Genomic DNA, 23,560 nt, shown 5'->3' with positions numbered 1-23,560 from the left:
GAGTATGTATGCATGTACCGTACCACCTCCACACTCAAGGTAAACATGGTGCACTGAAAACAGCAAAAAGGTGTTTTTCCTGTTCAGTGAAAAATATTTTCTCACATTTAATTTTCTTTTTACTCTCTGCTCTAGGAACTGCTGTTCAGCCTGCTGGTAGGTAGGATGCTACACTATATTAACTGACTGCCTGTAGCTGTCAACTAGGTTAATTAGTTTTTTAACCAGGAAAGGAGTTCTTAAGTTCAGGGTACAATGCACCTGAAATTAAGAAAGGAGAAAAACGTCTACAAAATGTTGTAGAAACTGATTTAGCAGGGCAGAACATGTTTCCTGCTGTGTCCAAGTGTATGAGCTCACCATGAGAAGTAAGCATATGCCTTAAAATACATAGAATCTAGGTAACTTAGTGCCTAGTGAAACTTAAAAAAAAACAAACAAACAGAAAAGACTATATATGTCTACCTTAGTAGGGCTAAGTTGTTTAGAACAGATTGTGGAACACAATTTTCCAGAACTGGGAACTTAAGATGAATTACCTCTAAAAAGAAGTGTTCTGGAAGTGCCAGACAAGTAGGAATGCATGGAAGTCCGAATTCTCAAAAAAGATACTGTTGTCTCCCCCCATTTTTTACTTTGTTTGCTTTTAGAGCTGTTTTAGTTTCATTGAACTTTTGGGTCCTTATGAAGGCTAACGTCAGCCATTCTATGCTTCATTTAAATAATGATGTGTTTTTACTAATGACTAATGACAGTTTTTCCTGAAGCCAATAAACATAAACTATGCTTTCAAGTATACACCTGCCCAGCTTACAGAGAAGTCCAATAGCATAGGCAGGCAGAAGAGTCAATCATATGGAAATAGAGGAAGTGAGCTCATAAACTATCAATCACCATGAGTGGTGCTCTTAAAGATAGATTGATGGGGTTAGAACACAATTTGTTATGCCTAACATTAAGGATATTTCTTAACAAGTTCTTGGTTGGAAAAACCCGAAGCAGTTGTCACAAAGTGGAAGGGGTTGCATGATTGCACAAGCACAGAGCTTACTACATCAAGGAATGCTGACATTTCAAAAGTAGCCCAACGGTCCATATCATGGTCAAAACAATCACTCTTGGTAAATATGTGCATCAATGACCAAGTGTCTTAGCACAGATGTCTGTGAGAGAGAAATTCTTGAAGCAACCAGTGGAGGCAACTACTCCTCTAACGGATTTAAGTTTTGAGTGCAGCATTAGTCAATGGACAGTTCAAAGTTACTAAAAAAGGACAGAAATAATGAGGTTAGTAATCTACTTGAAAAGTGTTTGCTTAGCAAAAGAAAGACTTTTTGGCACCAAAGAAATAGCAAATATTCTGTTCTCTTAAGTTCCTGCACCTGATGCAGCTTCAAAGCACAGACACAGTGTGTACACCTCTATCTCCTCTGGTTTATACTTCCCTCTTAAAAAATGGGGAAACTTAAAGTGGTCCAGTGACAACTCTTGAAACTAAAAAACAAAAATGAAGTAACATGACTTCATCCAGAGGAACAACATATTCATTGTGAAATACCAGATACATTTCTCAACTTTTAAAGGATTGAAACATCAAGATCCAAATAGTTGAGGTGATGAAACTCCAAGATCCAAATAGTTGAGGTGATGAAACTTTAAGATCCAAATAGTTGAGGTGATGAAACATCAAGATCCAAATAGTTGAGGTGATGAAACATCAAGATCCAAATAGTTGAGATGATGAAACTCCAAGATCCAAATAGTTGAGGTGATGACCACCAGGAACAGGAAAATCATTTGAAAAGTACAGACTTGGAAAAGCACTAAGCTAGTCTGCCAGCTTATTCACCTCCATGCAGATTTCAGTGATGGCTTCTGTATATGAACCACAAGTGAAACCTCCCTCCATGAACAGGGGTTGCAACATTATGTCCCCCTTCTTTGTTGGGAGTCAAACAGTTCTCTACTGTGGTTTCCATACACAATCGCATCTAGCTTGCTGTAAATTATAGCAAGGACAAACCATTACAGTTAAAAAAAAATCAGGTAAATGGAGAATAAAAGTGCTAAAGTTTGTATTGAGAACTTAAGCATAGAGTTCTTTTTCCCCTACTGTGAGCTTAGGACCTTAAAAGGATTACAGTCTTAATCTTGAAATTATCTCACACTTCTCAGCCCTTCACTTTTCTGCAGCATTACTGGATAAGCGCTTTCATAAGGTCACAAACTGACTTTCATTAGATCTATGAAAGCATAAATATATCCGTTTTATATGCTTTTTCCCTGGAATTCCTATGAACAATGAATGGTCCTTAGAACTCATTGTAGCCATGTAAATCATATTAGGTTCAATAATTAATTTGGCTGAGGTAATTTTGTCCAACTATGGAACTATATTCAGACCCATGAAACTCACCTGATTTACTACATTAACTTGTAAAATATTAGTAATCAAAAGCTTCTCAGGCCTCATCCCACAAACCGTGCCAGAAGCTTCTGGAGAATGAGTGATGCGGGAAATTAAAAGAAGTGATAGGGTCACTTTAAGCTGTTCATTAATAATCATGGGGCTTTCCCAAATGAGGAGATTATCTGGTGGAGAAAGACGCAGGTGTGGACACTATCTCTGAATGCTTCCAAGATGGTGGCCTTAGACTCCTCTGCCTAACTGCAGAAGCCAGTGTAAGGAACTATGTCCCCAGCATCTGTTGGAGTGAACTCACATACACTGTTACAAGAATTCGGATATGTAACTCAGCAGTACTGAAAATCAGTGGGACTAGAAAACAGCACTTGGCTGAATGCCAGCCAAAGGCAATACATTTTGAGTAGAGGCATGTTTAGAGTTCATTACAGGCTTCAGAGCATATTCTTAAAGGGTGAGTTTGCATACCTATGGCTCAAGCTTCCGCCATATTTCGCACATTTGCTTGATGTCTAACCCTTACAAATGTAAGCCCTGTTAATGGATAATATAACAGACCCCTCTTGACTGGAGCCTGACAAAGACAGGTGGTAATAGGCTAGTCTTAGTTGTTAAGTACCAGAGATCCTTTAAAAAAAAACACCTTTACTGAAATACAGGCAAACTTACATTTATACAAAAATAATATAACCACATTAACAAGTTCACACTTACAAACATTATATATCACATATATTGTTCTATTCAATATAATCAGTCTAACATTACAAAAATGTTCAATGCCTGCCTTCTCTTAAACCCCATTCCTCCTCCAAAGCATTTTTCTGCATGTATTGTTCCCACAATTTCCATTGTTTTTTTAAGTAAGTTACTCCTACCCTTTCCAAAGAACTCACTTCTGGTTCTCTTATCTCGGTTAGAATATTCACTACTTCAAGTATGGTTTGTTTATACTTTGATATTACCATTTTCTAGGAACTGTCTGACAGCCACCAGAACTAAACAACATATTTTACCATGTCTATGTAATTCAGATTTCACAACCCACTTAAAAAAAAATATTTAGTTACACTCATTTGCTAGCTCAGTATTCATGGCAGAGTATTCTGTAAGGAATTTTTAATGTCTGCCACCTCATTATACTTCAAAAACATACCTTACGCAGACAATTGCTGGCAAAAATCCTAGATTTTCTAGACTTTGTTGCATATTTGGGAGCCATACTTATAACCTCTCATGGTTTCTTTGTGACCTATTTATCTAATGTCTTTCCCCAATCCTTTCTGACCACCTCTGACTGATTTGTATAGTTAGGGTGCAATATTTTATATGCCCTACTAATTATCCCCTTTTCAACAGCAGTTTCTGTTCTAAATTCAACTAAAAACTCAACCAGTGCAGGTCTTTCACTTAGGATTCCCCGTCCTTTTCTCTTTGCCTATACTCTGATATCAGTCCCTGATAGAAGGGAAGTGTTTGCTGTCCCTGTTAACATTCCTTCTCTAATTATTTGTTCCCAATACCTTGGATTACTAGCTTCCTCCAGTAAAGTCCACTCCCCTCTTGTCCACTGTCTGTATCCCTAACTGCAGTCATCCATATCAGCAGAATTTCCTTTCTCCATTCCCATGTCTTCTTAGCTCTTAGTGTACTTTCTGCTACTTTATAAATATAATGTTCTGTATAACTGTAGTTATTCTCCTTAAGATCTGTATCCAAAATCCTACTCTTTCCTTATTTCTTGAATGTTCCTCCTGCTTCATCATCATCCCTTTCCATCTGAATCATAGCTTTCTGCTTGTGTTACATATAGTGTAGCTCCAAAACATCCCTTCAAAACACGTAATGTTAAAAAAGCTCCTTGTTCCATTGAAGGATCAATTTATCCCACTTGATTTTTGCCCTCCTCCCCTCATTAACTGCTACCCACAACTTCTCCTCTTGTTGATAAATGTATGCCTGACCGGTGTATAACACCAAAGGGGCTAAAAACATTTTTACTGCTTGTACCCCGCTATCCATATCCATATGCAAGAGCTTACAGTTTCTCAGTTTTTGTATCATATTTTGCTTAGTCTCTTCCCACATATCCTTGTCTGCCATAACAGTGTCCTTTTTAAACATTACTCCTAAATACTAATACTTCATTTTATCATGTCCCTATAAATATGGGTATTGCCATGAGCCAATTCATGTGTGGGTACATAGTTTACAGCTGTAGTCTTTGTTTTATCTTCATTAATTTTATATTCCAAAAAAAATCCAGAACTGTCTCCGAATGTTCCACAACACTGAGATGTCCTTTTCTGTTTTGATAAGGTACAAAATAATATTATCTGCAAATAAAGCTAATTTTTACCGAATGGCACACCAGTTATATCCCTGAATTTCTGAGTCCCTTATTTTCTTTGCCAATGATTCTAAATACAGTGGATATAAAAGTGTACACATCCCTGTTAAAATGCCATATTTTTGTCATATAAAAAAATTAGACCACAATAAATCATTTCAAAACTTTTCCCACCTTTAATGTGACCTATAACCTGTACAATTCAACTGAAAAACAAACAAATCTGTTAGGGGAAAAATATAAAAAATAAAATAAGTACAATAAGCTGGCTGCAAAAGTGTGCACACCCTTAGACTAATACTTTGTTAAAGCACCTTTTGATTTAATTACAGCATTCAGTCTTCTTGGGTAGGAGTCTATCAGCATGGCACATCTTGACTTGGCAATATTTGCCCACTCTTCCTTGCAAAAGTACTCTAAATCTGTCAGACTGCGAGGGCATCTCTTGTGCACAGCTCTCCCCACAGATTTTCTATTAGATTTAGGTCTGGACTCTGGATGAGCCATTCCAAAACTTTAATTTTCTTCTGGTGAAGAGATTCTTTTGTTGATTTGGATGTATGCTTGGGGTCATTGTCATGCTGAAAGGTGAAATTCCTCTTCATCTTCAGCTTTCTAGCAGATGCCTGAAGGTTTTGGGCCAGAAGTGACTGGTATTTGGAACTGTTCATAATTCCCTCCACCTTGACTACAGCCCTAGTTCCAGCTGAAGAAAGGCAACCCCAAATCATGATACTGCCACCACCATGCTTCAACATGGGAATGGTGTTCTTTTGGTGATGCAAAGTGTTGTCTGTGGCCAAAAATTTCAACCTTGGTCTCATCAGACCATAACACATTTTCCCACATGCTTTTGGGAGACTTGGTGTATTGTTTTTCAAATTTTAGCCGGGCCTGCATATTTTTCTGTGTAAGTAAAGGCTTCTGTCTTGCAACCCTACCCCACAGCACAGACATATGGAGAATACAGGAGATTATTGTTACATGTAGTACACAACCAGCACTTGCCAGAAATTCCTGCAGCTCCTTCAGTGTTGCTGTAGGTCTCTTGGTAGCCTCCCTCACCAGTTTTCATCTTGTCTTTTCATCACTTTTGGAGGGACTTCCAGCTCTTTGCAATGTCACTGTTGTCCCATATTGTCTCCACTTTTTGATGACTGACTTCACTGTGTTCCAAGGTACATCCAATGCTGTGGAAAATTTTTTGTACCCTTCTCCTGACTGATAACTTTCAACAATGAGATCCCTTTGATGCTTTCTAAGCTCTCTGTGAACCATGGCTTTACTGCAGCAGGCAACTGAGTAAATGTTAGGAAAATCCTACTAGGACAGCTGAACTTTATTTAGGATTAATCAGCGTCTCTTTAATTGATGGCAGGTGTGTACCCAAGAAGACTGAATGCTGTAATTAAATCAAAAGGTGCTTCAACAAAGTATTAGTTTAGGGGTGTGCAAATTTATGCAACCAGCTTATTGTATGTTTTTTATTTTTTATATTTTTCCCCCTAACAGATTTGTTTTTCACTTGAATTGTACAGGTTATAGGCCACATTAAAGGTGGGAAAAGTTTTGAAATGATTTATTGTGGCCTCATTTTTAATATCACAAAAAATGGTCTTTTAACAGGGGTGTGTACATTTTTATATCCACTGTATAATGCAAACAAAAGGGAAAGAGGGCACTCCTGCCTTTTTACTTTGCTCAGACACAATGTATCAGACAGGAACCCTTCCATTTTGATTTTTGCCTCTGATCCTTCATATATCCTCCTATATTAACCTTATTATTGTATCAGGAAATGCAAGTACTTCCACTGCTCTACTCAGAAAATCCCAGTTTACTCTGTCGAATGCTTTTTTTGCATCAGGTACACTAATAACATAGGTATTTTCTTACATTCTACTTCCCCTGGATGATAACTGTACTATTCTTCTTCTTTCAGCTTTTCCCGGTTAGGGGTTGCCACAGCAGATCACCTGTCCGCTCATGATTGGCAGTGGAGTTTTACAGTGTCGAGTTGCCAGCCCAGCACCCAACCTTCCACAGAAGGCATACACATGCACGCACTCACACCTAGGGCCAATTTAGAGTGTCCAATCCACCTACAGCATGTCTTTGGGATGTGGGAGGAAACTGGAGCACCCGGAGGAAACCCACGCGACCACAGGGAGGACATGCAGACTCCGCAAAGAAGGCACCCCAGCCACGGATTGAACCGGAGAACCTCTTGCAGTGAGACGGCAATGCTAACCGCTGCACCACCGTGGCCGCCTGGATGATAACTGTTCTATTAATCTTGTCAAATGTTTGCCTCCCATTCTCAAACCACACTAATCCATATCTATCAATTTTGGCAACATCTTTGTCATTCTTTTAGCCATTATAGACAAACACTTTATAATTACTGTTTAAAATTGAAATGGGCCTACATGATCCTAGATCTGATGGGTCTTTACCATCTTTAAATATTACAGCTACTACAGGTTTTTTTTCCAGGATGTTAGTGCTTCTCCTCCTTTTAAAATACCATTAATGAAAACCTTCCAGATATTTATCACTTTCTTCTCTCCTAGCTTCCACACATCCACAAGACTACCATCTATTCCTGCAGACTTTCCTGCAATTGGTTATACCTCACCATTTTTATCTCATCTCCTCCTACCTTTACTGTTGATTACCAATTCTCATTTACCTCTACCCTTGGCATATGAAGTCTTACATAAATATTTCCATTTGTGCTGTTTCTTGATTTCCCCACTTCTGTGCTTTATACAAATTTTCATAAAATTTACAAAATATCTCTAATACTTGGACAGCATCTCTACTTATATTTCTTGTTATACAGTACATTAGATGGGCACAGCCCTTTCTACTTTCTGTTGCCTAAGTTGTTGTGCCAAAAGTTTTTGTGTTCTGGAGTTCTTATCAAAAACAGTTGCATAAAAGCAATCTTTCTAAACTCGTGTATCTGATTCAGGTGCTCCCTTATCTTCTCTTTAGCAGTCTGCAATTGCAGCTCTTCTAGTTCTGCGAGATCTCCCTTATTCGGTAATATGTTAACCTTTGTCAACCCCTCCAAATAATTCTTGTTACTTCTTAACCAGATCTCTTTTCTTTTATTTCGACCCTATTGTTATACTCCACTTTCACGTTATCCTACTCACTAGCTATAACTTCTGGAGTACGTACTTTCTTCCCTAATAACTCCAGAATAATTTCCACTACATGTTCCTTAAATTCCTCTAATTTTAACAGATGGGGGGAAGTGCCAGTGCCTCCTTTTTACTTCATAACATGCATTTTTATCTTGGCAAATTATTGGTGCATGATCTGAAATAGTTATTGGATGTTTGTCAAAGTTCTCAGTTAAATGGGCATGTTCCTGTGAAATACAATTTATTTCTGATCTAGCACAGCTATTGTACCTTGGGGAATAATTTGTAAATTCTCTGAGATCCTGCTACTGAATTCACATCTTCCATACAAAATATTTTCATAAATTTCTTCAGAAATCGACCTTTTGTTATACTTTCCCTTCTAGGCCCCCCCCCCCCAGATACTTCCTCATTGTTGCAAATCAAATCTCACTCTTCACCTATAAGTAATACTCACTGCTGAAAGCTGATTATTTGTCTCAATTTTTTTATGCTCCATAACAGCATTTTAGTTGGAATATAATACATACCAGTGTAATCCTCATCCCTTGCCAGTAGCACCTTACTACCATAAATCTGCTGTAATTATATTTTTCCCTCTTCTATCACTACTGGAGCTACTCTAGCAATTTATAATAATAATAATAATAATAATAGTAATAATAATAAATAGTAGTAGTAATAATATTAAATATTATAAAAGATAACTGGTCAATTTTAACAACCTTGCCTGATATTATAAAAACTGTTGGCTTGTTTCCTAGGACAGTATTTAAGAACAAACTTTATCTGAAAAGACAATTATACTGCAGATGGCTGAATTTGTGTTGAGAGAGATGCAAGTCTGAATGTAAGTAAAGGTACCTTTACTTGACCGAAATGTAATTATTGTCAACTTATTGATGTTACCTCTTTTTTCTTTATACATCCTATAACACAGTATAGATATCAGTTTTCTCACTATGCCAACTGTCAAGAGTATGAATTTAGTATATATTGCTAAGTGTACTGCTTGTACATCATCTTATGTAAGGAAAACAAATAGAAGGCTATAAGGATAGCACAACATATTTATGACATCAGAAAGTTCAATTTGGAAGGGTCATCATGTGAATAAAACTAAAGTTTATGAATATGAATGGATTAGCAGGTTAAATACGCTGAGCACTCCTAATATAAATGACTATTGCCCTTGACAACCAATTGTGAAATTAAGAGGTTTACATCACTGATCATGTGATTAATTTATTTTATTTAATGAATGTGAGGTAGAGTTTGTGATTTGTACGTGAAAGCTTGTATTTAAATTAAATTATTTATATTGCCATGAATCATCTGGTTTATTTTGTTTTACAAGGGATTTTTTAAACAGCTAGCATTTCACGAGAATATTATATTATAATGATACCAAATACCACTGTAAATCTCACATTTTCAGCCTGGCTCTGCATCTGCCAGAACTACTGCTGACATCACCACACCTAATAGTTGAAGAAATCTGCTCTTTATACAGCACAGGCTGACAATGCTGGAGACTACATCCTGCCCTTTGTCATAAAGGAAGATGTACAATGGGAATGCAAGAGGAGGACAAGATAAGTAATGGTATGGGACAGGATTAATTGGGATTTTTGAAGGTTATGATAATTGCTAGGAGTGAAAATATGGTTACTACAGTTTTGCTTTCCTCAGAAGATAGTCCTTTGTGAGTTATTAGGGTAAAGATAAATCTTAGGTAAGCAGCAATTGTATTTGGAGGTATGAGAAGCAGAAGGCAGCCCAAAGATTAAGGCCTTGAACTGAAACTGCTGATGACTACAATTCCAAAAATGAAAGAAACTTATTTGGGATGAATGAATGGAGATACAAAAATAAGCACTTCATATGTGTGAGGTGCAGAATCAGACGCCAAGAAGATATAGTCAGCGCAGGGGTAGCTAAATGATGTTGGTCTAAGACAAAGTATTCAACAAGGTAAGGATACTTCCTACCTCTTCTGTGAGCTTTGGCTTGCAGCTTGTGCCCATGAAGATTTCCATCCAGGCCCACTGAAGAAGGTGGAGAAGGAAAAGTACCCTGGACTCTGACATTTGCTGACACCTGTTCAGCACTGTACCAAAAAACAACCCCCACTTCAGTAGCTTTCCAGATGAAATCATTAAAAGGATGGAGCTTCTTGCTCACTTATCTGGAAGAAGGTTCATAGTGGAAATGGAATTTGGCTGAAGACTAATTCCCACATCTAAATTAAGCAAACCAGGCTGAGGATCTTACAAATACCTGACCAGATATCTGGGGTGATAATGAAAGTATAAGAAGTCTGCTGGGAAGCCAGAGTTTTGATTAACTGAAAGAGCTCTGTAAGAGTTACAAAGGAATCCCCTGAGAGATCCTTTGGAGAGAGACCTGTCTTCAGTGCCAGCACTAAGCTTTCCTTCTGCCAGTATGACACCTCTTTGGGGAATCTTCTGGAAACACCACCAGAAATGCTTGGTACAGTTTTCCACACAGGATAGCAGCCAAAAAACCTCATCCTCAAAACCATTAAGGGCGATGTGAGGAAAGCAGGAAGGTGACACACTTGGAGAGATTTATTCCAGCTAGGGGAATCTTGCTGTCCTGTTGATAAATTTTATCACTGCCCGAATGACCTCCACACTGTTGGAGAGTAGGTCACTAAACCACTAAGGATAAAGTCACCTAATGACTTTGATAAACCCAGGAGTTATAATCTTATTTCCTGTGCTGCTGATGGTCATCTGAAAATGACTTATTCCCAGAATTCCATTATGCCTTTCATCATCATCTTTGATATTTCTTCCAGGTACTCCTAGACACAACTTACTTGATTCTAAATGGTGGAAGAAGAAAAAAGATGGTAAACCTTGCAGCACTCACTGAGATGGTAAAGTCCTAAGCACCAAAGGCATCTATACTGCTTACCCTGTAGTGCCTTCATTAGACCCACAAGGATATTTGTGGAATATCACTCTGACTACTATGAAAAAATAGTAAAACATCATTAAAAATCATTTGGAAAAAAGCACACTGAAAATGTAGGGGAAAAAAACTGAGACTGAGCTAGAGTATTTTAAACCTGGATTTAGACACTCAATATCAATGTGAAAGTAGGAAGGTAAGAATGGTCTCTCCCTTTTTAGAGAAGTCACTGACATTAACAGTAAGGTTGAGTACTCGAGGAAATAGGTGTGGATCCTGAAAAGACTTCTATGTTCACTCAAGGGTCTCATCTGGTGGTTGAATGAACCCTAAGAAGAATGGGATTAGTGCCATTCCAAACAGCAAATGTGCCTTCTTAACTTGGGCTGACATACCTTTTTATCTACGACTGATTCCTGTGGTCGATCCTTAGGATGAATACTATCCTCTTCTTTCTCAGACCCATACTGGGAATCGGAGTCAGTGTTGCTATCAGCATCTTCTGATTCTGTAAGCTCCTCACTGTCTTTGTTCTCAAGAATAGCAGGTACCTTGAGAAAAAAATCAAATAAATTAAATCATTACGATAATTTCTTCTTACCCAATTAAAATTTGTTTTACTCAAATCACTTTTACTCCACTAAAAGTAGCCAGAGTATCTGTAAATTTTAGATATTCAAAATAATCTAAGAAATCCGATGACATTTTCAGTTCTCAACTGCTGAGAATGCCAGATAACCTTCTCTGCTAGAGTTCCATATGGAAATGTCCCTCCACAAGTACATCTGACATAAAAAAGTATTAGCACAGTAGAACAATGCAAGGCACTTCACTGCCTCTTCACATATTTCCTGGCAACTCTCAAACAAAGATAAGAGACTGTAGAAGTACTTGAGCAGCATCAACTCATTACATCTGAGTGACGCCTCCAGGTGCATCTGCAGTTAACTTCTACTGACACCTCTAAGCGTCAAATACTGCTGATCATATTTGCAGCAATAATTCCAAAACCATGCTATGTACATGATTTTAAAAGATTTCATCTTAAAGCTTACACAATGGCAAACTCAACTGCATTAATATTTGACCTATGTCTATTGCAGGTAAATAGATATTAATAATAAGTTATGTACTCACCATAACGTTCCATCTGAGTAGGTATCTTCATTTGTCTGCAACCTTTGGGACACGGATCCGATCTCAGATCCGAGCCAGCAACTTCTACCTCAGCATAGATCTGAGCTCCTAGCTCCTCCCTTTACCCATAATCCCCTGCCAACCCTGACTGACCTGAGATCAAGTTTGCCTGATATAACCATTGTTACTGTGCCCCAGAAGGGGCTTATCTAAGATAGATCCTAAACAGAATCCTATAGGTCAAAGATACCTACTCAGATGGACCGTTATGGTGAGTACATAACTTCTTAATCTGAAGTAGGAACCCAGCTACCTGAATCCTGGGTGGCCTTTATGGAAGAATATTCCAGAGTACTGCAGAGCCAAAGGGCCTTACCTCTGGAGACAACATCCAGTTTGTAATGGCTGATAAAGTTATGAGATGAGGCCCAAGTGGCTGCAGAACAAATATCATCTAAGGGAACCCTAGATTTGCTTGGACTCCCTGAGGTGCAGGCCTTCTGATATGCCAAGAGGATACAACTAGCTATCTACCGTGACAGGGTAACTTTAGAAATTGACTTGCCTAAATTTGTTTTGGAGACAAACAACTGGTCAGATTGCCTATGACCAGCAGTTCGATGAATATAAAAGCGTAATTGTCTGTGCACATCCAAGGAATGCAGTTTGTACTCTCCTTTGTTCTGGTAATTGGGAAAGAACACGGAAGATTAATAGACTGATTAATATTAGCTTCGAAGATACCTTAGGCAGAAAGATCCTGAGGTAAACTCTGTCCTGATGAGAGCCTGAAGCTCAGAGACTCTTTTAGTTGAAGTAATGGCCACCAAGAGAGGTATTTAAGATCAACCATGAAGTAATTAGATCGCTGCTAGTTGTACCTTGACTGTAGAGCAGCTAGTGATGAAAAGGGTAGTTAGAAAATCCAAAGAAGGATCTAAGTGATGGTGTAGACCCTTCTGGTGGAAGGTTTATGTGCTGCTACTAGGATGGCTTTGACTGGTGAAGAGATTCGAGTCCTTATCAGGAGTGGAACTGGAGCAACCAAGCAGTCAGCTTGAGGTTGACCAGGTTGCAGATCCAGAATCCAGGGTGGATGAATCGAACCATGTTTGTGAGGCCAGAATGGGGCAATGAGGATCATTTTGCTCCCAGCTGACTGGCTTTCTGTAAGAGTTGTAGCATCATGGGCAATGGAGTGACAAACTAGATCTGGGGTCAGTCAGGGTTGGCAGGGGATTATGGGTAAAGAGCTGGATCTATGCTGAGGTGTCCCAAAGGTTGCTGACAAATGAATTTCCTACTTCAGATCTGTTGTTTTTATGATATTAATTTATATAGATGTAATTTTCATATTTTTCTAAGTATCCCAACAACCAACACAGACAGAACTCCTTAACCTCATATGAAAACTCTCAGCTAAATGAATAAAATGCGAACAGTGTGTGTGACTTGAGGGGTTGCTGAGATACTATAAATTGTTTACAAAATATTACAAATGTAACAGTTACTGTGTTTACAGTGACTTATAAAAGAATGCTATCACAATAAAAATAGTTTGTGCAGAAGAGTTTGCCATTTATACTTCTTTAGTAACCTCTATGGTTTCGGACATATGAACACTTGTTTGAAATGCGAGAACATAAATTTAATTCTGTCAAAAGGTTCAGGCTCTGCCCTTTTGGAAGTTGCACTGCAAACTTCCTGAGCTCCATTGCAGTGAATGAGTTAAAAATGTGAAACAGGGTTAGTGTCATAACTTGTCCACTGAAATGCTCCTGAAAAAGCAATCTTACAGTGGATTTCCGTATCTGCTACTACTTCTCAAGAGAATCCCACTTGGTAGATACAAACATTTCGTACAAGTCTAATATAAAACAAGGAAGGATGAAAGAGCAGAGAGCCACCAGATTTTTCTAATCAGCACAGTGGGACTTAGGAAAGTACGTCTTACAGAACCACTCGAATGAAACCAGCAGTCCCATCCTGCACTTATCCCACTCCCCACAAACACAAAGCAAAAAGCAGGAGTGCCCAATATCCCACATCTGGGTTGAGAATGCAGAAGTAAGCTTATCCAGTGACTTCTCAGATGGGGCCTACCAACTCTGCTGGACCTAGGGAGTTATCTTGAAGTAGAAGTCTCAAACTTAAGCACCACAGTTTGTGACCAGGTGACTCAAGGTTGCTCCAAAGATCAGGCTTGATAAACCCAGGCCAAAGCCAATTAAGAAAGGGACAAGTGTCACAAGTGTCACAGGATTCATTATTCCCACAAGGGTGGAAGCCAGTTTCTTACTTGTACCAGTTCTCTGGTTCACTACAATAATGGTGGGGCACAATCTCAAGTCCCCACAAGGATCAGTGAATCACACAAAATGAGGAGTTACCTCTGGGAGGGTAGGTATCCGCCAGTCCTCCAAACAATGATCCTGGTAAAGAAACTTTGGTATTTTTCTTATGTCATGACAGGGTCCTCCTTCCACTCCCAAAGAGCAGCTGCCATCCACTATTCAGAGGATTTGGATATCCTTCTAAAATCACAACAAATTTAAAAGGAAAAAAATGGAAAGGACGCGTGAACATGGAAGCCTTTACTGAAGGTAGATCAAGTGAGATCTGAACTGTGTGAACATTAAAATGAACTCATGAATTGTGGAGATGAGTGTAATTATGCTGTTAATTTGTTTTGTCAAAGCACCATGCAAGATGTCACAGCATGAGACTAGGATGCATGTTCAACACTACACACAGTTAAAACAGGACCAATCCCAGAGGGTCTATGATGTTTCTTATGATGTTTCACTTTCAACCATCTTCTTCAGCAAAGTAACTGGTCACCACTTAGAAACCTCCCACTTGATCAGGCACTCCTTTACTTCAACAATACCTTTCTTAAACAATCTAGCACCCACAAGAAAAATAAGAGCAAACACTAGGCACATACCTTGGCTATCTAAAGATACCCTAGCACTGCTGAAGCAAAGAGACAGGGCATGGTCCACTTACCACACTACCAAAAATAACACAGACCACACAACATATCAGCAGCTACGTAACTAGACTAAGAGACAGATACAAATAGACAAGCAAAACTATTACCTTTCAGATCAGCAAACCCACCAATTTAACCCCAGAAAATTTTGGCAAAACATTAACAATCTTCACAACCCAGGCTATACCCCTACCCCCCACCCATCAACTCCAAGGTTTCAGAGCCAATAGCTACACAATTTAATACCCACTTCATTAACTCAATCACAGCTCTTCTTGGTAATCCGACTAATCAATCTCTCACTGCATCCCTTCCTTCTTCTGACTCCCCCATCCCATTCTCTTTCATCCCAATCCAAACAAACTACATAAAATCTCTCCTTTCCAAATTCAAAACCTTGCTGTCTAGCAGCTGATAAATTACCTAATGAATTCCTTAAAACTGCTGCCCCCTCAATCGCCTATCCCATATCAGTCCTAATCAATCATTCTATCTCTGAACAATATGTACCCCATCTAAGGAAAATATCCCACATCATTCCCCTACACAAAGGCAGCCCCTCTAAGGATCTAACTACCATCCCATAGATATACTCTCCACTCTAGCCAAAATCTTAGAAAAATGCATTCACTCCCAACTCCTTGCCCACCTCCTTAATCACAAACTACTCTCCCCCACACAACATGACTTTACACCAAAACACAGTACCAGTACTACCCTTTCTTTCACAAACACCATTCAAGATCTTATAAACAGAGGCCAAATGGTCTCCTCCATATTCCTTGACATGTCAAAAGCCTTTGACACAGTCTCCCACCAAATCCTACTAAATAAACTTATCATCCCATGGCCTCAACCCTGTCCTGGTTTTATAGTTATCTCTCTAACTATCAGCAAGCCACCAAATGAGAAAACACCCTGTCCCCCCTTCTACCCATCACTGTTGGTGTACCCCTAGGATCCATACTTGGCCCCCTTCTATTTACAATTTTTACTAACAACCTCAGCTCTTCAACCCAACTATTCTCCATAGTCCAATATGCCAACAAATCTACATTAATCTGCACAGCCCCACCCCCAGGACCTACAAACTAAAATGCAAGAATCTTTCCAGGACATAGAAAACTACCTCACTAGCCATCAACTCATACTTAACCCCAACAAAACCAAGTTAATTGTCTTCAGTTACAATAAACCCAAAACATGTCTGACTCCACTTTCTATCCTTTCCACAAACGGAGCCAAAATAGATCCCACCAGCCAAGCCAAACTTCTAGGTGTCACAATCGATGATAAGCTACACGCTCTAGGGACCTAAACCTTGTCACCACAATAAACAGAACATGCTGGAGGGATAGATTCCTGTCCCAGAGACTTCCCAGACTCTGGAACAAACTACCTATCTATATCAAACAAAGCTCCTCATTAGCACTCTTCAAGAAAAATCTTGATGATTGGATGAGAGATAGGAAATTCACCCCGGGGATCACTTCTGTGGCTCTGCTCGACAGTGGCACAGGAAAATAATTTTCTTGGGTGGCGAAAGCCAGAGTACCTTTGGCTAGGCTTATATAGGCCCTAGGGACAATAGCCTAGTACCTACCTATGAACCTAAGGTTTGACACCCACATCGCCCTCACCATCAAAAAAGTCTACTCCAAACCTGGCACCCTTTACAGAATTAAACCTTACCTTACAGACAACGCCAAACTAGTCACTGCCCGCACACATCTACTCTCCACCCTCCTCTACGGCTCCCTAGTATTTACAAACATTCATAAATCTGGCCTAAATAATCTGGAATCATGCTAAAATAAAATCGACAAGTTTGCCACAGGCCACCCTTACAGAACCCACCACTGCTCTGTACTCCAACTTAAATGGTTAGAAGTACCAAACCTTCTACCATTTAACCAACTGTCCATAGTCTGCAATATAATTCACAAACCTAACAACTGCCCAGCACTCACCAATCTAGTCCAACCCAACAGCAATCCTAGAACTCTAGGATCCTCAAATAAACTATTGTTAAAGATTACCCAAGCCCACAACACACAGGGCACCGCCCTTTTATCCCATAAAATTGCCAAACTGTGGAACAATCTTCCTCAACCTATGGCTAAAAACCCCAGCATTCATGAGTTTAAAAACCTCCTTAAGGAACATCTAGCAAAACACTGGCTCTGCACCTACCATACTCCTGGTTAAGCTACCTACTACTCCCTTACATTATCCTAACCTAGTTCATTCTCACAGCTACAAATCTTGATTCTACACTCAGTTTTGTTTGTGTCTTTCGGCTTTTCCCGGTTAGGGTTCGCCACAACGGAACTCTGGTCCGCTAATGATTGGCAGTAGAGTTTTACGTGCTGGCTTGCCGGGCCTAACGCACAACTTTCAATGAAGGAACGCCCGTTCACGCATGTCGCCACACAGAAGACGCTCTGAGAATCGAACGGGAAATGTCTAACTGTGAGGCGACAACGCTACTTTGCAATATATACACATACACTGCTTTGTATTTAACTGTTATGTAGACTGCATTTCTCTATCTTGCAATTACTGTATCGCAGTGTTCTCACTATTAACTCATGCGGCCAGTTTTTATCACTAACTGTGCCATTTTTTGTTAAATTTGTCAATTTATTTGTTAATTATTTGCTAATTACTGTTATATAACTAATTTCTTTACTGACTTGCTTTACACGTTGTTGATTAATACATGTTCAATTTGATTGTTTAATACTGTCTATTTGTAGGTATGGAGCTTTTCTCCCCCAGGCCTCTGCTGAAAATGGGCCTCATGCCCAGTCACACATTATTTATTTATTTATTTACATTTTTTGACCGGGAGAGTCCGACTGGACGTAGGTCCATTTTCAGTGGAGGCCCGGGGAGAAAAGCTCCACAGCTAAAATAAACAGACAGTAGTTACACTGGATTACATAGCGATTAACAATTTACACAACAATTACTTACAACATATTTACAGATGAAGAACATAGTACATCAGTAGATAACTAGAATCTTTATCTGTGAAGTACATAACAGACATGAACAAATGTTACAATGAGAAGTTCCTGCTGTTCCTGCTGTATAATAAGTACTAGGCTTATGAGCATCTGAACTTATGAGCTAGGTAGTTAGTAGAGTGGAAAGAAAGGTAGTGGTTGGATGGGGTGGGTGATATTAGAGTGGGAATTGCAAGGGTATAGCCAGCATGTTTTTACCCGGTAAACAAACAAAATAAATAAATGTTAGGACAGAAAATAGGAAGGATACAACAGATCTAGAAAGGCTGAGCAAGGACAGGAAGAAGATTCAAGGAAGACAAAGAAAAAGCAGAAGTAATGGCTTGTTCATAAAGGAAAGGGAGGAGACATGCCATTCTGGAAGGGTGGCAGAGGAAACCTGGGACAGCAAACAACCACCATGCTGAAAGCACACTCATGGTCCAAATGTGCTATCTTCCAGGATCATTAGAAATTAGGCCAGTGTACCATCAGATTTCCTAACAGAAATCTCCAACTGATCAATACAGTGGAAAAGTTATAGAGACTGGAAGACAGCAAGAGGGTTGCACGTGTGCAAAGGTGGGGATAGGAAAATCCACAGAATTACAGTTCTGACAGTAGTCAGAGAGCCTCAATAAAAGATTGGCTATTGTTCAAGCTCCATGGAAACCATTAGCACAGGTTCATAGCAGAAGGAGGTATCAGACATGTTTGATTCAATTTTATGACTGGTTTACAGGAGAAGTTGGGAGGGGATTACTAGTGGATGTGGTCTACCTGGACGTTATTAAGGCCTTTTATTTGGCCTTGCATAGGTGGTTGGTTGCTAGAAAAAACATCCAGAGGTGGGGGAAGGAAATGGACTGCTACATGGCTGAAGAGTATGATTTAAAGTTTGTGGAGACAGGAAAGATGTCAGGAATGTGGAACTGAGTAGGGGAGTATCACAATGGTGAAGTTCTGGGTTCAGAACACTTTAGTATGTTTGTTTCAGATATAACCAACAAAAGCTATAACTGTGAAAAGTGAACATAAAACACAAGCCAATAAAACCAGGATACTCTAAAGTGCACAAGCTAACACCTTTATTAATGCAATAAGCTCTTTTGTATACTAGCAGTGTGAAACATCTTCAGAACAGTTAGATTTTCAGTTAAATAGCTAGCAAAACAGTCAGGAGTCACACAGATAAAATCCATCAATGAAAATACAGTAAAAAAATTCTCAATTAAACTTTTAATAAACTAACACATATCTCAAATTCTTGAATAAAAGCAGCCATATTAGATTGTTCACTTAAGATGTACCGGACACTGAAAATAATTTAGGAAATTTCAAAGCACAAAAAACATACACCAAAACTGGGGCTGTGGCAGACTCCCTGTCAGACAGCTCTCAACCGTAACATAGTTTTTAACGTTGATATGATTGTTCTAACACTACCATGAAAAGCTGGAAACTTGCCAACTCTATGCGCATGTATTTCTTTGCAGATATTTTTTTTACCAATTCCAACTACAACCATAGTATCTACACAAATTTTAAATTTTCTGAAACTTCAGAAAAACCTTTGCCATCAGATGTTATTCTACATAAGTGGATTACTTTGGTCAGAGAATTTTCTCAATGTCTGTTATCATGTGAATAATTATTTTTCTGTGTAGCCTAAATTAGGGTAAAGGAAATGCTGAACTAACAGTTCACTGCTGTGTGTATTAATTGCTCTTATTCATGAATATACTGCTGCATATTTGCTGTTGCCATTTGGCAGGGTCATGACTGAAAAACAATAAATTAAAATAAATAACTTACTTTAAAGTGTAGAAAAGAAATATTGGCACTAGACCAAGTGTTTATAAATTTGAAGGAGTTAGCACTGGAAATGCCAAAAACAATCATTCAGCTGTTGCTCTGAACCTGACCATATGAACACTATGCAAGTCATTAAAGGACAAAAATGGGATTCTATTATTAAATGCTCAACTTCTTTGTCCTTTTCTCCCTATTTACTGTTCCTGCTATGAATAAACAACAATACAGCGTTTAAAATATTTTAAATCAACTGTTTCTCTCCACTAGAACAGTATCTTAACATACTGTGGTAGTTTCACTTAAAAAAAAAAAAAAAACTTTTATCCTGCCCTGGAAAAGCTTGCTGCAGTCTCCAATTCATTGATGTCATCAAGGGCAATGAATACAGGTAGTTTTCTGGCCAATTCCCCTCTCCAAACTGACATCACCATGACTGTCTTTAAAACCTACCCATGTTGTGATGTCACATCTCCCTGGTCCTTCCCCTACCCGTACAGAACACAAAGGCTAGAACAAGGAAACAGTACATGAGTCAAGTCTCCTGCTGTGAGCTGTCAATCACAGCAGGTAACAGCTCAAATTATCCTTAGCACTTTGACAGCTAGAGAAGTCAGGTGTGAAGGGGGATGGGAAATAAGTCAAAATAGTACAATTCAGGCTTCACAAAAGACTGCAATTTAGCCATTCTAAAAATAAGCAACAGTAAAAATCACTTTGAAAGTCTGTTCTGTGGCATTTGCACCATTTGTGTTATAAGGAGTTATTGAATGGCATGGAATGTTACTTAAAACTAACTGACTGAAAGACAGCAGTGTATGCATGTAAAATCAATGCAGTGACAGGAGCTTTATTAAGAAGGAGGCCTGTGTGATGTAATTTTTTTACAGACAAGCAGTGCATTGTGGGATACCTAGAGGCAGACTAAACAATCAGAGTTATTCAGGATGCCACAGCCCATGTGGTCAGACACAGAAATTACGTATAAAAATATTTAAAAACCTGTAAATAGTGCTAGAGTGGTGTTAAAATGTAGGAAACACCAAACCATGATGAAATAAATGTTTTTTTGAGTCTGTGGGTGTGGTTCTCCTTTACAAAATACATAGAAATTAACACAGTGGTAGCACTCAACTGTACAGAAACACTCATTCTCATTATACTAAAATCATGTTGGCAAATAATTGGGCCAAAACAGCTCTCATTTATCTGTTTGATATCTTTACTATCCAAGAAAAAATAATTGCAGTGTAAAACCAACTCTAATAAGTCAGATTAGTAATATTTCAATAGCTGCGTAGTTTGGTTTAACATTGAGGAACTTCTGATCATGTCTATCCCAGTGAAAAGTAAAAAAAATGAGAAACAGAAAACCTCCAGACCAAACAAATGACCACAATTTCTTTAAAAAGTCAAATGGAATACTTTACATAAGAAGCCACGCTTTGTAGATTTATAGATTACTACTAGGCTAATCACTCAGGGAGCCTTTTTAAGCCTAGCCAAGTTTTCCCCAAAGAATAATGACGTCCTGTATCCAAACAAGACACTGATGGCCAGGCACTTATAAGCTACTTCTGTTCATAAGGAACATGGGTGCCAGGTCTGGTGTAAATGCCCTATTTCCCATCCACTTGCCTAGGATGCACTTAAATTGGGTAATAGGTGAACTCAGCTTTATATGGATGGGAAGCCTGCTCCACAGGAGGGGCAGTCTCACAGACACATCTGTTTCTCCAGCATGTTTTGTTTATGTCACAGACAAAATTCAGGTCTTTACACCTTGTACTTCTGGTATGGTTTGACTTGCGAATATGCAGGAGATTCATATGTGTGGGGTTTGCAGATGTCTTGTAGGCCAGGCACAGATCACCCCTCAGCAATCTATGGGAAAGTTGAGTAGAGGGGAAGGGCTTTAAGGCACTCTGTGTAAAGCAAGTTTGTTATGGCTCGTATTATTTTTTTAAGGAACCTCTGAATTTGCTCTAGTTACTTCATTAACCCAGTTAGGTATATACTGAAGGGAGCACTGCAGTCTATGACTGGTCTGATCGGGGCAGAGTACAGAGGAATAATGACCTCTTTGGACCTAGATGTCATGCCCTTACTTATAAGTGGGGCAACATAAAAAGGTTTCTTTACCACTGTGGCCACGTGGTGGCTGAAGGTAAGGCTACTGTATATGTGCATACCCAGATTCCTGACCCCTGCGCTGACTCTTAAAGGTGTATTATCAACATGATAATTAGCTGGGATGGTTGGCTTCCCAAAGTGTGAAAGTATGCATTTCTTCACACAGAGTTTAAGGCCATGGCTTTAGCACCAATTGTTAGTCAGAGACAACCATTTTGAAGAAGGGAAGCATCTGCGGGAGAGTCAGTGATAACCCCCAGCTTACAATCTTACAATAATCTGCAAACTTCGCCATAAACCTTCAGTGTTTGCTTCCACTTCAAACAAATGACAAAAAGGAGTGAGCCCAGTACCAAGCCCTGGGGGACTCCACTAGTGGCTGGCCTCTCCGATTTTGACCTACTGGGTCCTATCAGTGAGCCAGTTGGCTCTTCAGGTCTGTTTTACAGCTCTGTTGAGGTTTTCATCCATGAACATGGGAAAAGACTGTTGATTTGAAGAGCAGAGACATTTGCATTACTATGGATTTTTAGTAACCCAAAGAACAACCTTACTGTAGTATATCCAGTTTGACAGAAATTATATAAACCTACCATTATCCTCCCTCTGTGAAGCACATTCAGCAGCTTCAAGACCATCAAATTTTAAGCGTCATTCACTTCCCCAAGAGAGACATCTCAATAGCCATTTATAACATAAAGATAGCACATACCTTAACTGTCAACATTCATACCAGTAGCAGCACATCTGTTAGCTTTCATATACCTCAACTGTTTAATCTTACTAAACTGTTTCAAAGCTAACTTTTCACTTTCTGAAAAGCTGTACCAGTGCATTATTGGTGATTCAGTCAAAAGCATTGTTTTGATTCAAAGATCTACCAGTGCAATCAGCTAGTGAAGAAAGCTCATGAAAAATATATTTCAAATTAAGATTACAAGTACATAACTTTAACTTAACCAAAATATGAGTCACACTGGCTGTCCGTTTAAAAGTATACCTTTTAAACAGTACCTTGACTTGCTCTTCTGCGAAAACAATGTCACTCGAACTTTATGCCCTTTATTGTACTACTGTCTACCTCTGCATTTTTTGCCCCTCTGCCTAGTCAATAATAGCAATTCTCTATGCACTGCCTGGAAGTACTCATGGGCGGATGCCCCATGTAGCAACTTCTACTGTCAACTAGTCCAGATCAGCTTTTGCACCTCACTAAAGCCTTTGCTGCCTCTTCTCGGCCAGCCACCAATATATTCTTGGCCCCAAATATTTGGAGGCTCTGAAAAAAATCATATTCTGCATTTTGCTGAAATAATCCACAGTGCTGGTGAAGGAGTACCAGCCTTGTTACCAAGCCAATATACAAATTCAGAAGCATATTATGTTCTAAATTTGTCCAGTTTAGTTTATATTCTTTCTTTAATGCTGGCTTCATTTTTAGCCTAGTAAACACCCATTCCTATTCTTGTTCACATACAGAAAGCTCACAGCTTTTAATAATCTCTTCATTCAATGTTTCATCTTCAAAACAAAGTAACCATAACTTTCACATTGTGCTCTGCAAATTCACATATGCATGCCCAAACTATTCTGGCATAAATC

General features: G+C 39.0%; 1 protein-coding gene across 1 annotated transcript in view; it reads right to left on the bottom strand.

Moving 5' to 3' along the window:
• The window catches only part of RIOK1 (RIO kinase 1), a 623,754-nt gene that overhangs the window by 44,921 nt on the left and 555,273 nt on the right, over positions 1–23,560 (bottom strand). Inside the window, exon 16 of the mRNA XM_044065411.1 lies at positions 11,266–11,421. Within this exon, the coding sequence (XP_043921346.1) occupies positions 11,266–11,421 (156 nt within the window). The remainder of the gene's footprint in view (positions 1–11,265; positions 11,422–23,560) is intronic.

Source organism: Protopterus annectens, chromosome 3.part0 (genome assembly GCF_019279795.1).
Source record: "Protopterus annectens isolate FY-2018-M chromosome 3.part0, PAN1.0, whole genome shotgun sequence".
Classification (NCBI taxonomy): Eukaryota; Metazoa; Chordata; order Ceratodontiformes; family Protopteridae; genus Protopterus; species Protopterus annectens.
Note: the sequence above shows the minus strand (reverse complement) of the source record. Positions and strands in the feature narration are given on the sequence as shown.